The 13,970-nt window shown below is 39.5% G+C and overlaps 1 protein-coding gene across 11 annotated transcripts in view; it reads left to right on the forward strand.

Moving 5' to 3' along the window:
- The window catches only part of LOC112103737 (inter-alpha-trypsin inhibitor heavy chain H4-like), a 42,493-nt gene extending 31,706 nt beyond the window's left edge, over nt 1–10,787 (forward strand). For 6 of the 11 annotated variants that reach the window (XM_026656722.1, XM_026656725.1, XM_026656724.1 and 3 more), the window contains 7 exons: nt 518–562; nt 1,246–1,281; nt 4,466–4,579; nt 5,228–5,402; nt 7,256–7,410; nt 9,271–9,373; nt 10,112–10,787. In XM_026656722.1, coding sequence (XP_026512507.1) covers nt 518–562; nt 1,246–1,281; nt 4,466–4,579; nt 5,228–5,402; nt 7,256–7,410; nt 9,271–9,373; nt 10,112–10,187 — 704 coding nt within the window. In that variant the 3' untranslated portion in view covers nt 10,188–10,787. The remainder of the gene's footprint in view (nt 1–517; nt 563–1,245; nt 1,282–4,465; nt 4,580–5,227; nt 5,403–7,255; nt 7,411–9,270; nt 9,374–10,111) is intronic. The other 5 variants (XM_026656727.1, XM_026656730.1, XM_026656728.1 and 2 more) reach the window with 1 other exon arrangement.
- Nucleotides 10,788–13,970: the final 3,183 nt, after the last annotated feature.

Here is a 13,970-nt window from a genome sequence, read left to right on the forward strand (position 1 = left end):
TATCTGCTAAACCTACCCCCTTCCCATTAGCATTCACTAGGTTAGGCTAGTGGACCTGGTTATTTGTTTTTATCAGTGATAATTTCTAACTTTTCTTAGTGGCATATTTTGTCCTCAGATCCACAGCTCAGTGGATCTGGTGCAGTTTTGCTGTGCATGGAGTGGGGTCATGGTTCAAGACCACTGTAAAGGGGCTGCATGGATGGTCAGTGAATCCACTAGCCATTTCCCCATGTGGGGAGGGAACAAGAGCTGCAAATACTATTGCAGATTCAGAGCTGCAGTCATGGTGCAGACCCAGTGCTGCTCCATGGGCTGAAGAGGGGAAAGAATACATCTCTTCTCCCTGAGAGATCCTCTCTATAATATAGGTCAGACCCACAACTACAGGATGGAGAGGGACGGAAATGTGGGCAATATGCCATAAACAGAAAATTGAAAAACTATTTGCTTAATAATACTAATTCCAATTTTTAAAAAATCTTCTAAATTTTGGTCTCTTCTTTCAATATATTAGGTCAAAGAGCTATACTGTTAGACATGACAGAACAATCACCAGACAGTAAGTTATAAGAATTAATTTTAACTGGATGACTCGGAATTGATAAAACAATGGGTGATCTCTTATTTCTAGTCATTGAACTAATCTATCCCAAGTTGGCAGTGACCAAAAATTACCACCATCTGGTAACTGTTCTGTTTTTTAGGTGTACTTATTCATTCCTAGTAAGAAGGAATCCAAATCACAAAAAATCCACCATTAAAATTGGCAATAACTGAAAACATTGGTCTCGGTCCCAGTATAGACTAAAAGAATGGAACGTGCATGAACACTGTACTACCTTCTCATCTCGAAACAGTGGTCTGTGCAGATCAGGTTGAGAGATACACTTTAGTGGGGTAGATTACTATGTTGGTGCCCATGTTCTTTCTCTTTTGTGGATACACAACTTAAATTTCCAGGTCTGTTAATCCAGGACCATTCACCAGCACTAAATGGAACTAGCACAAATACAACATTTCCAAGCCCTTTCTAACAGGGTTTTAGCCCTGAACATCAAAAGTCTAATGTGATATGTTGTTTTTCCTTGGGCCATATTGTGGCATTTATTTTTAAACAGAACTCTCTTGAAATCAGTGGAGAGTTCTGCTTAAAATTATTTGGTACAATATTGTCCCTTATTAAATATTTCAAATGAAAAAAATGTTTTATTGAAATTTTCATCTAAATTTTAAACATTTTAGTTTTCAGGACTGTTCAAACAACACCACAGCTTCTTAGTAAGTAATATATGTCATAATATTGCTTTAAAACTCTAAATGTTGACAAAACAAGCTACATGTTGTTCACTACAATTAACACATCAACAAAACTCCATAAGGTGAAAACACTGAGAAATGTACCTATTGAATAGGCACCTTGATTGTATCAGGAAAACAAGCTGATTTTGCTTTTATTCAGCATAAATAATATAATACATTTTTCTCATGAAGCTGTTAAAGATCTTTACAAACCGTAAGTAAATTAATCTTCACTACATCCCTGGAATGGAGTTAGGTAGTATTGTTCCCTTTTTACATATAGTTTAAACTCAAAGAAAAATTAAGGGGTTTGCCCAAAGTCACATGAATAGTCAATCACCAAGAAGTCCTGACTCTTAGCTCCCTGCTCAAAGCAGATAATAATTTATCATTTTATATATCTTTTTTATTCTTCACTGTTTGTACTAAATATTCTTGAAACTTAGTTTCTCTGCTTACCATTTTGGAGCTTGATGCTGTTTCCTCTGCAGTCACAGAAGTTTTGCCATTGACTTAAGTGGAAAGAAGAGCCAGGTCTTTTGTCTTTTCTGAAAAGAAAAATACTTATTTCCCCTCCCCTCAGTAGACCCATCTCCTAAGGCACACATGGAATGAAACAAGCTTCCATAGGAGTTGATAAAGATTATGATGTATAAGCCCCCAAAAATCAGGAAATGCCAAAGTTAAGGTGGTATGTACAATGCTAAATCTAGCCTTTGTGCATATGCATGATGATATGTAGCCTAATTCTGATCTTACTTTTGCTGCTGTACATCAGGAGCTAGTTCCCTTAAATTCATTGGTGTTAAATTGGTGTAAGTGAGCAGAATCAGAAGCACAGTTTCTAATTATGTGATCAAATACCATTTCTAATACAATAGATAGTAATAGCATTCCATTTTCTCTCTCATATTGTGAGACACAGTTTGTGTATAAATGATTTGCATGAATTCTCCCTTGCATATTCACAATGGTATGCAGACCAAAAGATGATGTCAATATTATATTTCCCAAAATAAAAACTTCTCTAATTTACAGTTAAGGTTACTTGATGTATTTCCTATCAATGTGATCACTAAACATCAAGGAAATCACCAGTAAAGATGACATTAACATTCAGCTCAACCTTAATGCGTGTTCTTTTCCACACAAACATTACAACACCCAATCACATGCTCAGACTTGTCAACTCCACAATGAACTCCCTTTCAACTCCAATAGATAATCAATGCATCCTCAGAATCAGGGCCGGCTCCAGCATTTCTGCCGCCCCAACCAAAAAAAAAAAAAGCCGCGATCGCGATTGGCGGCGGGGCAATTGGGGAAGAAAAAAAAAAAGCCGCGATCGGCCGCGGCAGTTCAGCAGCAGGTCTTTCAGTCCCAGAGGGAGCAAGGGACCTGCCGCCCCCAAATTGCTGCAGGTGCCGCCCCTCTCCCTTGGCCGCCCCAAGCACCTGCTTGTTAAGCTGGTGCCTGGAGCCGGCCCTGCTCAGAATTGCAGTCAAATGCACAACTTAAACTTCAACATCGGCAAGATTAATGTATCTTTCCCATAGACTTTTACTTTAAAAATCTATAATGTGGTTTTTTTTTAAGAAAACAAAATCCCCACCTAAAGTTAGAGTTATGATTGTGTGTGTATGTGTGTGATTTCAAGGAATTGGATGTGTCCATTGAACACTAGTTTATTTCTTTATTTTTAATTACTTTCTCTGTAAAAGTAACTATTTTATTTAAAAAGTAATAGATTGAACAATAATTATGCTAAGTGTGGAGGCTATATTCTGTCAATGAATTGTGGAATTAGTGGATTTTAATCCTACTTTAAATTAAAAAATTAACATGTCTTTTAACTATAGAATTGCTTATCAGCACCTCTATAATTTGATACTACATGGTTGATTTCAGTTATGGCTTTTGTTTAAAACTCAATGACACCATATAGCCATAGGGTTGCCAATCCTCCTGGATTGGCCGGGAGTCTCCCGGAATCTGCCTCAATCTCACGGTGACTATTAAAGGCAATCCGGGAGATTTTAATAGGCCAAAGTCCGGTCGGCAGCACAGTGGGGCTAAGGCAGGCTCTTTACCTGCCCTGGCTCTACGCTGCTCCCAGAAGCGGCCGGTATGTTCGGCTTCTAGGCAGAGGGGTGGCCAGGGGATCTCTGTGTGCTGCCCCCACCCTGAGCGCCAACTCCGCAGCTCCCATTGGCCAGGAACCGCGGGCCAATGGCAGCTGCAGGGGTGGTGCCTGCAAGCAGGGGCAGCGCGCAGAGCCACCTTGCCACCCCTGAGCCTAGGAGCTGGACATGCCAGTCGCTTCCGGGAGCCACCCGAGGTAAGCGCTGCCCGGCCAGAGCCTACACCCCTTACCCCCTCCTGCACCTCAATCCCCTGCCCCAGCCCTGAGCCTCCTCCCGCATCCAAGCTCCCTCCCAGAGCCCATACCCCCTCCCACACCCCAACCCTCTGCCTGAGCCCTGAGCTCCCTCCCACACCCAAACTCCCTACCGGAGCCTGCACCTGAACCCCCTGCCCCAGGCTCATCCCAGAGTCCCCTTCCACACTCCGAACCCCTCGGCCCGATCCCCCAGCCCGCACTCTCTCCCACACCCCAGCTCCTGCCCAAGCTGGGTGAAATTGAGTGAGGGTGGCGGAGAGCGAGTGACGGAGGGAGGGGGGATGGAGTGAGTGGGGGCAGGGCTTCGGAGAAGGGGCAGGGCATGGCCTCAGGGAAGGAGTGGGCCAGGGGTGGGGCAAGGTGTTTGGGTTTGTGCAATTAGACAGTTGGCAACCCTATGTAGCCACCTTATACATTTAGTTGCATATTGATTTTTACAATAATGAGTTTGTAATTCTTTGGACTTTGCCTAAAGTTTAATTATGCACATATGTAGTAAATTAAAAATACAAAATAAATATTCTACCCCTCTACAACACCAGCCCCTCAGTACTATAGAAAACTACTCATTTACACAACCCTTTTTGTTCTCAGTCCTAACTAGAATTCCATTTCCCACATTCTAGAAGGGCATTCTTTGTAGAACCGATTGACTCAATACTACTAACACTTGCAATATCAGCACTATTAGGATTTTTTTTTATTAACATTAAGAGCTCTCTCTCTCTCTCTCTCTGTCTCTCTCTCTCTCTGTGTTTTTAGCCAACGAATATCCACATTTCCTCTTTCAACTGCCCAGACAAAATGATGTCATTTGTTTAAATATTGATGGTCAACCGCAAGCTTACATAAACCTAATATCAGATCGTGCCAAAGGTGAGATTGCCAAATCTTACATGTAATATAAACAGGTAACTATTGCTGGTTAGGAACTTATCAACAAAACATTTTCACCAAAAGGGTAGGTTTGATTAGTGTCTTTGGAGGCTCCTCCTCCTGGCCAACCTGCTGAGGCTTCTGATTATGAATACAAATTCTGGGACTTGTGCATGTCCCTAAGCTTTACTATACACCAGTATATCTTAACGGATTCAGGCTCAAATGTTTCTAGTGCAGACATGCACACACATTAACAATCCATCAGTCGAATTAATGTGGGCTTATGCTCCCATGGGCTATGGCTCCCTCCAGGCACCATTGGCCAGGCAGCCTATTGCTGCCAAGGTCAAGAGTAATCTGCGCAAGACATATATGCCTGCAGGTCAGGGGGCATATATGCTGGCCATTACCATTGGCCCCAAATGACTTTTCCATTACTGTGGCCATAGAGGACTTCTGGAGAGTAAATTCTGCAAATGTGGATAGGAAATTGGAGCAGGATGCAGCCCAGGAGCAGAATTTTGGCCCCTTAAATACAACACACTTACAAAAGAGCTGTAACAATAGCTTTTTTGTTTTGGTTTGGTTTTTTACTTATTATTAATATTGTGTCCCTTGACTAGTCTACATTAATGGCACTTTCAGGAATCTCTGTGACTGGTAAGCTTGGGAGAAATAGAAATCACTTTGTGCTGTTTGAAATTACCAACCTGGATCCTCATGTGCAACTCCATGTATCAAAGGAAGGCACTGTGCTGAGCTATGGCGGTCATACCACCAAACTCCCATGGAAAAAGTCTGCTTCCTCTACAATCCAGGGGTAAGAAATGTCTTTATGCATTTTCCTTTATTTAAGAGAGAGAGAGTCTGATTTTCACCTAACTCTGTCTTCATTTGTACACTTATGATTTTCTGGATTCAAATAACCTCAGACCCAAGTTATGTATCTTAGATGTCTACCTGACTGTGTCCAGATATCTGGTAGTTAGGCAATTAACTAACCTAACTGAGGCCTGTAATTATTTGTACCTACACGTTGCAGGTGCGAAAGGGAGAGATTGGGTTTTTAAAACCCAGCCTCATGTCAATAGAATGAAACATTTTCATAGGGTAATAAATAGTTTCTGCCTGCTCCTAGTTAGGAGTCAAAATATTTATTTTCCCAGAAAGAGACTTTGATCCAACAACGTTTTATTTGAAAAGCCTTCATTCCTAATTTGCTGAAAGATTGCTGTCAATTTTATTTTTTCATCTAGTGGATTTTGGTGCAGCAAAGTCAACCAGTTGCTCTCACTCTGTGTTTATTGTATTATTACAGTCTTGTTGGTTGATACCAAATTTACTGTGTGCTTCACCCAATCAGAGATCACATATAAAAGTACAATTATTAAAGTAGATTGCACTTTCATAAATAAGTTGTTTTTAAAAAAGCTGAGATTTTCTCATTCCTAAAATTTAACCTTTGTTATTCCTAAAAAAATATGTTTAGGCCTTTGACAGTATGAGTGAATGGCACAGATAGTTTTGTATAAGTATCTGTAATTTTAATACATTTCTGCTGTTTGAGAACTGTGTTTTAAATTTTATTATTGGATTGGCTAACTGATTTAGTTAGCATACCTTACCAACACACAAAAGATATGAATTCAAAAGGAGACTCTAGACATCCAATTCTCTTGGTTCCTTTGGTTATCTAATATACATCTCAAAGACCAGTTGTGGACAAGAACAAAAGTTGCAAAGTGAGCTGCTCAAAATTCCTTGTAGTCTATCTAGACAAGGCCTGCAAGTGTGCTGGATTTATGTCACACACACAGGATGGACCCTTTAATTAAGTGCTAGATTTCTCAACATTTAGACCAAGATCTGAATTTTTATAACCCTTAGAGGTATTGGGATTTAGGGGTTTCATTTGGATCATTGTAGCAAGGGGCCAGCTATAAGTGAAAATCTGGATTTAAATCCGCTCAATTTTGGGTGTCTTCAGATTATGGCTGTTTGGTTCAGGCTCACCTCTGTTAAGATCTGATATAAGCTTCTTGAATTCATGTGGCTTTTTAAAAAGAAAATAATAATGATGAACATCTATATTTTCCAAATCCATGTAGGGTAAGAATCAGAAGTAATAAACTACAACAAGAAAGTCAGGTCCTGAATATCGTATGGGAGACTATTCTTGTAAAATACCCAAGAGAGTTTTGACAAGTATCTAAATCTCTAAATTTTCATCCATCATTAGTGCTAATTACAATATTTTGTATATTGTACTTTTTTCCATTATTAAGATCATTAAAAAGCACATTCTTTTCCCTCTTCTCCAAGCAGTTTTTTGTCATGAGCAAAAAGGCACGTTCACTAGCAAAAAATCCTGCTAATTTAACATTTTTTCTGTAAACTATATTAGCTTATGTGTATTTTAGGGCATGTGTGGGAGGAAGCAAATTACTGTACATTTTGCTGAATAGAAATTGTGACCTCAGTTCAAGTTTAGTGCATAAAAAAACCTGATTACAAAGGACAGCAGCATATATACAATAAATCAGGTCCTGATGCATGACTAGGCCTCCTAGGCACAACAGTAATGCAAATAATAATACCGCCACCAAATACTCAAGCATTATATCAGTATCTTAACATTTTTCTGAGAAAAAATAGGATTGCTTTTTTTCCTAGGCTGAAGATTGCAGTTGAAAAAGAAAGAAGTCTTACAATGTCAGCATCTGACAACATCACAATAAAAATTGCTTTTGTAAAGTCTCCAAATCGTTTCCTTGGATTATATTTCATGGACACTGACCATTTTTCTGACAAAGCCAGTGGACTTCTTGGTATGTATCATCCAAATAGTGTAGTATGGCCTAGGAAGGGAAGGATGGTGTTGCAGTTAAATTATTGAAATGGAGATCTGAGTTCTGTTCCCAATTCAGCCAATTTGGGCAAGTCATTAAATTCCTCTGGGCTAAATTCTGCTCTTCTTACTTCTTTTATTGATTTCCCATAGAAAATATTTAGGCTTTTGTGCCTTAGTCCCTGACTAGTAAAATGGGGATAATAATACATCTCTATGTCACAGTGACCTAGAGGATAAATGTATTCATGTACGTGAGGTGCTCAGTTACAAGAGTGATGAGCACCACAGAAAAGCCTATAAATAGCCTACAAATAATAATAATGGTGTGTACAAATAATCCAGCAATGCTGAAATGCAAAATCCTACTGTATCAGTATGTTGTTCTTCTTTACCAGGTGTTAATGTTTCCCATTGCTGAGCACAAATGCAAAATGCTTTAGCTCTTAGCATTAGAAAATCTGACACTTTTCACCTCAGTTACTACACAGTCTAATACTATATTTTTAATTGGTGGTTTAAGTACAGGTGGAGCCAAGAGGCATCACAAGTGATCTGCCATCTCTAAATAGTTTATATAGTGCTCCAGCCTTCTTTCAGTGCTTGGGTAGCACCCATGTGGGGTTATTAAAGTCCTTGTGCCCAGATGTCTGGTGTTCGAAAAGGTATGTTTATCTGGTAGATATTCAAATAGTGAAAAGCAAACTTTTCCACAGGCAAGTGGAAAATTTATCTATATTTCTACACATACTTACTCATTTTCTGATTAATTGTCAATTCCATCTAAAAATGTGCCTATCAATTAGATATTTCTGAGTCCTTAACTTTGATTTCCTTGAGCAAACTCTTGAGCTCCTTACTCAGATCTTACTAGGTTTGTGCTTTGGCAAGTCTCATTAAAATCAATGAATAGTCAACATGAGTTCGCTGAAGTCCAGGGGAGTTTGCCTGAGGAAGGAGCTCTGGATTTGGTCCAGTAACCTAATTTAATCACCCAATATCATGCTTCTGTAACGAAGCAATCCAGACTCAGCTCCATGATGTTCTGGAGCCCTCTGGAACAGAGTCTTGTCCTCAGACCATGCTATAGTGCTATATTTCCTTTAAGAAATGGTACATTCAAGGATGGGCTTATATAAAACTTTTGTGGCCAACTTCAGAAAAGCCAGACTTTCTGAACAGCAAAAGCCTAACTCCTGAATCTACAGTGAGATAATATACTGTGTACAGCAAGTACTTTTGATATAAAATAATGAATTAATTGCCTACCCAGGCTCTTGATTATAAAAGTCACAAAATAAAATTAGGAGCACATCATGTGTTTTCCCTTTCTCCACCACAGAAAACACCCAAACATCTCAACCTGATATAAATCTAAAGGAGAAAAAAAACCACCTTTCCTTAAAATATATTGTCCAAAAATCTTTTTCAGACAGAAAGACGTGGTATATCCCAAAGCTAGAGACAAATAAATGTATATATAGGAGTCAATGGGATACTGTGTGAGTGTAAAGGTTCACATGTGTGAATCTGTTAGGAGCATTTGGTCCTGGGATCGTAAGAATCCTAGATAAATATCTAGGATCAAAGAAAATGACTTCTGAAACAAGGGAGCTGCTTTACAGTATTCAGAAAACTTCCATCATATGCCTTTTATTGCTGGTTTGTATGACTACTACAATTGAATTACATGGAGCAGCTAGTATTTTCTCAGGCAGACTGAACAACTACTTACCCTGGAGCCATACCAGCTGTTCTGATTCAATGAACTAAAATATATATTTTTAAAAGTTTTCTGATAAATGTTATTTTGAAATATTTTTGTTTTTGTGTTTCTAAGGTCAGTTTTATTTTGATACACATTTGGAAAGTAACCCTGGAGCAAGTCAGGGAGAGGATGAAAGAGTTCTCAGTGTTCATGGACAAAAGCATAGAGTTACCAGGTAAAATGGACCAGTGGTGTGTGGGAGAGGGAGGAATATATGCTTTATTTATGCGACTTAATTTGTTTTAATATTCTGTATTCAATCAGAGACACCTCAAGGATTTAGTGGGTTAAAACTACGTATCAGTGGCAAACATGCTGGAGATTAGAACAAATTCAACAATTTAAAAAGTGTTTGGTTGCAGTAATAGTTGTCTTAAACAATGTCAACTGAATCATTAGAGTAAGTCGTCCAATGGTTTGTGACAGTTTGAATTTGTTGATCTCACAAGCCTCATTTGTTTCCTAGTTTGGGAGGGGTTTCAACTTGTTGGATATTGGTTGTTTGCAGATGTATAATGAATGGGCATATGGCTCAGAGCATTAAATAGGTGCATTTTTTGTTAGTTTTGTTAGCAAATAAATGCATTTAAAAAACCCTCCATTTCTTCTCCCATTCTCATTTCAACACTGGCATTCTACTTGCTTCAGGAATCCAATTCAAAATTGGTCTGCTTATTTTATACAAACTTTCAAGCATTTTGAGATACCATTTGTATGAAAGATGCAATCCAAAATAAGGTCTCAGTACTATCATTAGGTTGGTTTGGGTGAACCTCTTGTACCTGTACACAGCCCCAGTGACTGCAAAGGCAGTCTCTGCAGGCATAAGGTTCAACCCACACAGATTTGATTGGAGTATGGTGGCCTAAAGTTTGAATGTTTTCTTCATGAGTTGTTTTGCTTTTTGTTTCAGAAAATACAAGAAAGATTACAGGCTAGAGTCAGCCACTGGTACTATTTCCTGCTGGTCATTATATATAACTCCCTAAAGAAAAACACTTGGGGGAAAGGAAACAGTAAAATGATGATGTTTCAGACACTTCTGACTTAATTTCACTTATACATAATAATCTTTCAGCTTTGCTTGCTAATATATATATGTCAAAAAGAATTTTACCTCTGAAATATTGTAATTATACTTAATAATTGGGAACTTGGAGTTTGCTTTTTACGTAATTTTAAAGGATTTATAGTATATTTGGTTATAAGATGTATTGAAAATGTATGTAAAGAATAAAGAATAAAACAGTGCAACAGTGGACAAGAGAAGACATGCTATATGATGAACAGTTTCAGATTTGGGAGTAATAATGAAGAACAGTTACACCAGCTAATCAAATGTGTTTGAAAACAAGAGTTCAGTAGCACTGAGAAGGGATGATAGTGTTGTACTAGAGTTGCAATACAAGGAATACACTAATAATGGTTTTCTAAAATGTATGGTCATGCTTTTATTTTTGCTTATAATTCATACTGTTGTCTCATTACTAAGTGCTTCCTGGCACATGAACTAAGTATAAGAGTAGTATTGCCTTTACCAGTTCTCTCATATTGACTGAACTGTGGAAGAAATACAAAGCTTTGCTGAATTTTCTCTGTTTGTAAGTTAGTTTTTTAAACGTAATGTTCAAAAATTGTGATATTTTGCAGCAATAACACGAATGATGACAGTTTATCTCTTACGAATCTATTGTAGAGGCTGGATTAATAATTAAGATTGTAAATTGTTTTATTTAGTCACCTTTTAAACCTAATTTCAAATTCCTCCACCCTTCTAACTTTCAGGAACAAAAAAGCATAATTTTTCTGGCTTGCAATCTAGCATGGATATTTTTTGGCAAAGTTTGATATGATATTTCACAACTACTGGAAGATGTTTCACAACTATTGGACATGTTAAAATAAGGCATAATTTGTAAGGGTAAAATTTTCAAAACTGTCTAGTTACTTGAGTTTAAGGCCCATTTCCATTAGGACTAAATACCTAAGTCACTTTTGAAAATGAGACATAGGCTCCTAAGTCACTTAGAAACTTTTGAATATTTTACCCTAGCTCTTCAAACTATTCTTGTAGAGATATTTCAAAATCATCATGTCTTTAGAATTTCAATCTGTACAGACCCTTGAACCCAAAAATACTTTGTAATGAGCCAGCATTTTTTTTAAAGTTTGTGGGAGGCAATCTTTCCATCACATACAAAATATAGTCAATCTATAGCTAGATTTCACACATCATTATTTTAAAATCATTTATAAAAAGAGAGACAATTTCTAGACAAAAACATTGATACAAATAATTTTGTAAACAGATATAATTTTAGGTCCAGTATTTTAAGAAATGTACACACACAGTGATTGAGTACCATTACCTGAACTGCTTGTGCAATCATGGTAATATGCACAAAATGAACTATTACATATACAACAGCATGCAGTTTGACAGAACAGACCACAATTTATCTATTGTAAGTTTACTAAAAAATACAAAGAATGGGAAATATTGGGATTAACCTCAGTGCATTACATAACATTGATACTAGTTCATGCTGGAAATATTATCAATTGACTTATTGCAAATACACTGCTCCCACTTATATATGGGGCACCTAGCAAAACACAGACCCTCTTTCACTTTAACTGCCTGTTGACAGCAAGAAACACCAATATCCATAGGTGTAACTATATAATGAGAAAATGGGGATCTGGGGGGGAGGCAGCAAAGAAAAGAGAAAATTTTGTTTGATGCAGAAAAGAAAATTAAAGTAAGTCCCACCCTTCTCTTGTCTCCATGCACTGATACATCTGTGTGCTCTCTCTCTGCTCTGATATCTCCTGTTTCCCTCTTAAACCACACTGAACCAGCTGGTAGTGGAGTGAGAGTTGAATGCAGTTGTGGGGAAACTGCTCAACAATTCTCTGCCTCAAGGTCGTTGTGAGGTGGGCATAGTCATGTTCAGCAGTCCCCTGCAGAGATAATTCTTTCCTATGTCTCATAGACCAGAGAATGAATTTGTAATAACGTTTTCCTGGGAAAGGGTTGTCAGGCTGCTCCAGGTTAGTCAGAGACAGCTGAGAGGTGCTGAGGATATGCTCACACCTGACAACTCAGCCACAATGAGCTGATGACACATGCATTTTTGCCTCTTACCTCTAGAAGGCTGATTCATCCCCACAGATTAAACAGGAAACTGAAGATATGGTTGGGTCCCACATTGCCTTGTGCCCCATAATTGCTTAGGCTGAGTGGGTGGGTGCAATTGGACACTCTCAACCCTTCCAGTCCAACACCTGAGAGAAAATGTTAATTTTTTCCCTAGGCCTAATAACCATTAACTTGTAGAATCAAAATTCTGAATCAAGCTAATTTAATATAAAATAATCTTTCTTGTTTCCATGGCTGACTTCATTCTTTCCCATTTCTTTTCTTGTCCTCCATTTTATTCTTCTATAACTTGATTTTCATCTTTTTTCCTTCAGTTTTTATTACAGTCCTTGTGTGCCCTCAGACCCAGATTTCTATCTATTTCAATCTTTAAAAATGTTTCCATTATTTTTACTATTTATAACCCTCACTGTTAACAATTTGCACCTTATTTCTAACCCAGTTCTGACCCCCCTCTCACCTCACATGCATGCACCCTCACTGGGATCCCTATCCCTTAGCCCCCTCACACACACCCCTCAGTCAGCACCTCCCTCACATGCACATACATGCACTAACCACTTAGTCGCCCCATAGCCACACACACTAGTCATCCCTGCTCTCTCACACTCATGTGGTTCCCCCCCACAGCCCTCTTCCCCATGCCCAGTTCCCCCCTCTCCAATACACTCACACTTGTCTCCTGGTTCCCACCTCACCTTGCACACCTGCATCTTTGCCCTGTTCCCACCAACTCCCTCATCTCACATGCCCATGCCCTCACCCTGTTCTCCCCTCTCCAGCCCCCCTTACCTCACCACACTCCTCTACCCTGGCCAAGCTTTTCCCTCCCCTGACCTCACATGCCCACGTTCCCCCTCATGTCACATGCCCGTGCCATTGCCCAGTTCTCCCCAACCCCCTCATCTCACATGCCTGTACCCTCACCCATTCTCTTTGCCTGGCATGCACTCACTGGTTTCTCCCCCCGCAAGCATAACCTCTTCCCCTCTCCCAAGGCCCTTGCATGCACTCGCACTCACCGGCTTCCTCCCTAACTCTTTTACCTCTCAAGCCCTAATGTGCTCTCCCTTACCTGCCTCCCCTCCCCCCCGCACCTCATATGCACTCAATGTGGCCTGGCAACACCCCTCCCCACTGTCCTCACCTTGCATGCATTTGTCCTCACGTTTCCCCTCTCTCCTTCCCTCACCATTCCCTGACACTCCACACACCCACAACCCTCTCTTTCCCATTTCCCTTTCTCCCTCACTTGCTGTCTTCCTGCTGCCATTATAGTGGATGAAGTAAGTGGGTTTGGGGTGGGGGAGATAACAGATACCGGGGGCAGCTCTGTGCAGTGTCCATGCAGCACTCCCTGCAGGGGAGAGAAAATGCTGCTGTGGTAGTTTCTTCCTTCCTGCAGGTTAGGCTGGCTGTAGCCCTCAGAAAACATGCCCCCCCATCCCTCACATAGCAGCAGGGGAGCACAGTTTAGTATGGGGGAACCTGATTCTGCTCTTGTCCTGGTTTTACAGTGGTGTAACTGCATTGGTTCACTGTAGTCTTCACGCCTGATTTACAGAGTGCAAGTTTTAACACAAAGGGTGGCAGGCAGAAAAATAGAAGG

The sequence above is a fragment of the Terrapene carolina genome, unplaced genomic scaffold (genome assembly GCF_002925995.2).
Source record: "Terrapene carolina triunguis isolate 2854851 unplaced genomic scaffold, T_m_triunguis-2.0 Scaffold232, whole genome shotgun sequence".
In the NCBI taxonomy this organism is placed as follows: Eukaryota; Metazoa; Chordata; order Testudines; family Emydidae; genus Terrapene; species Terrapene triunguis.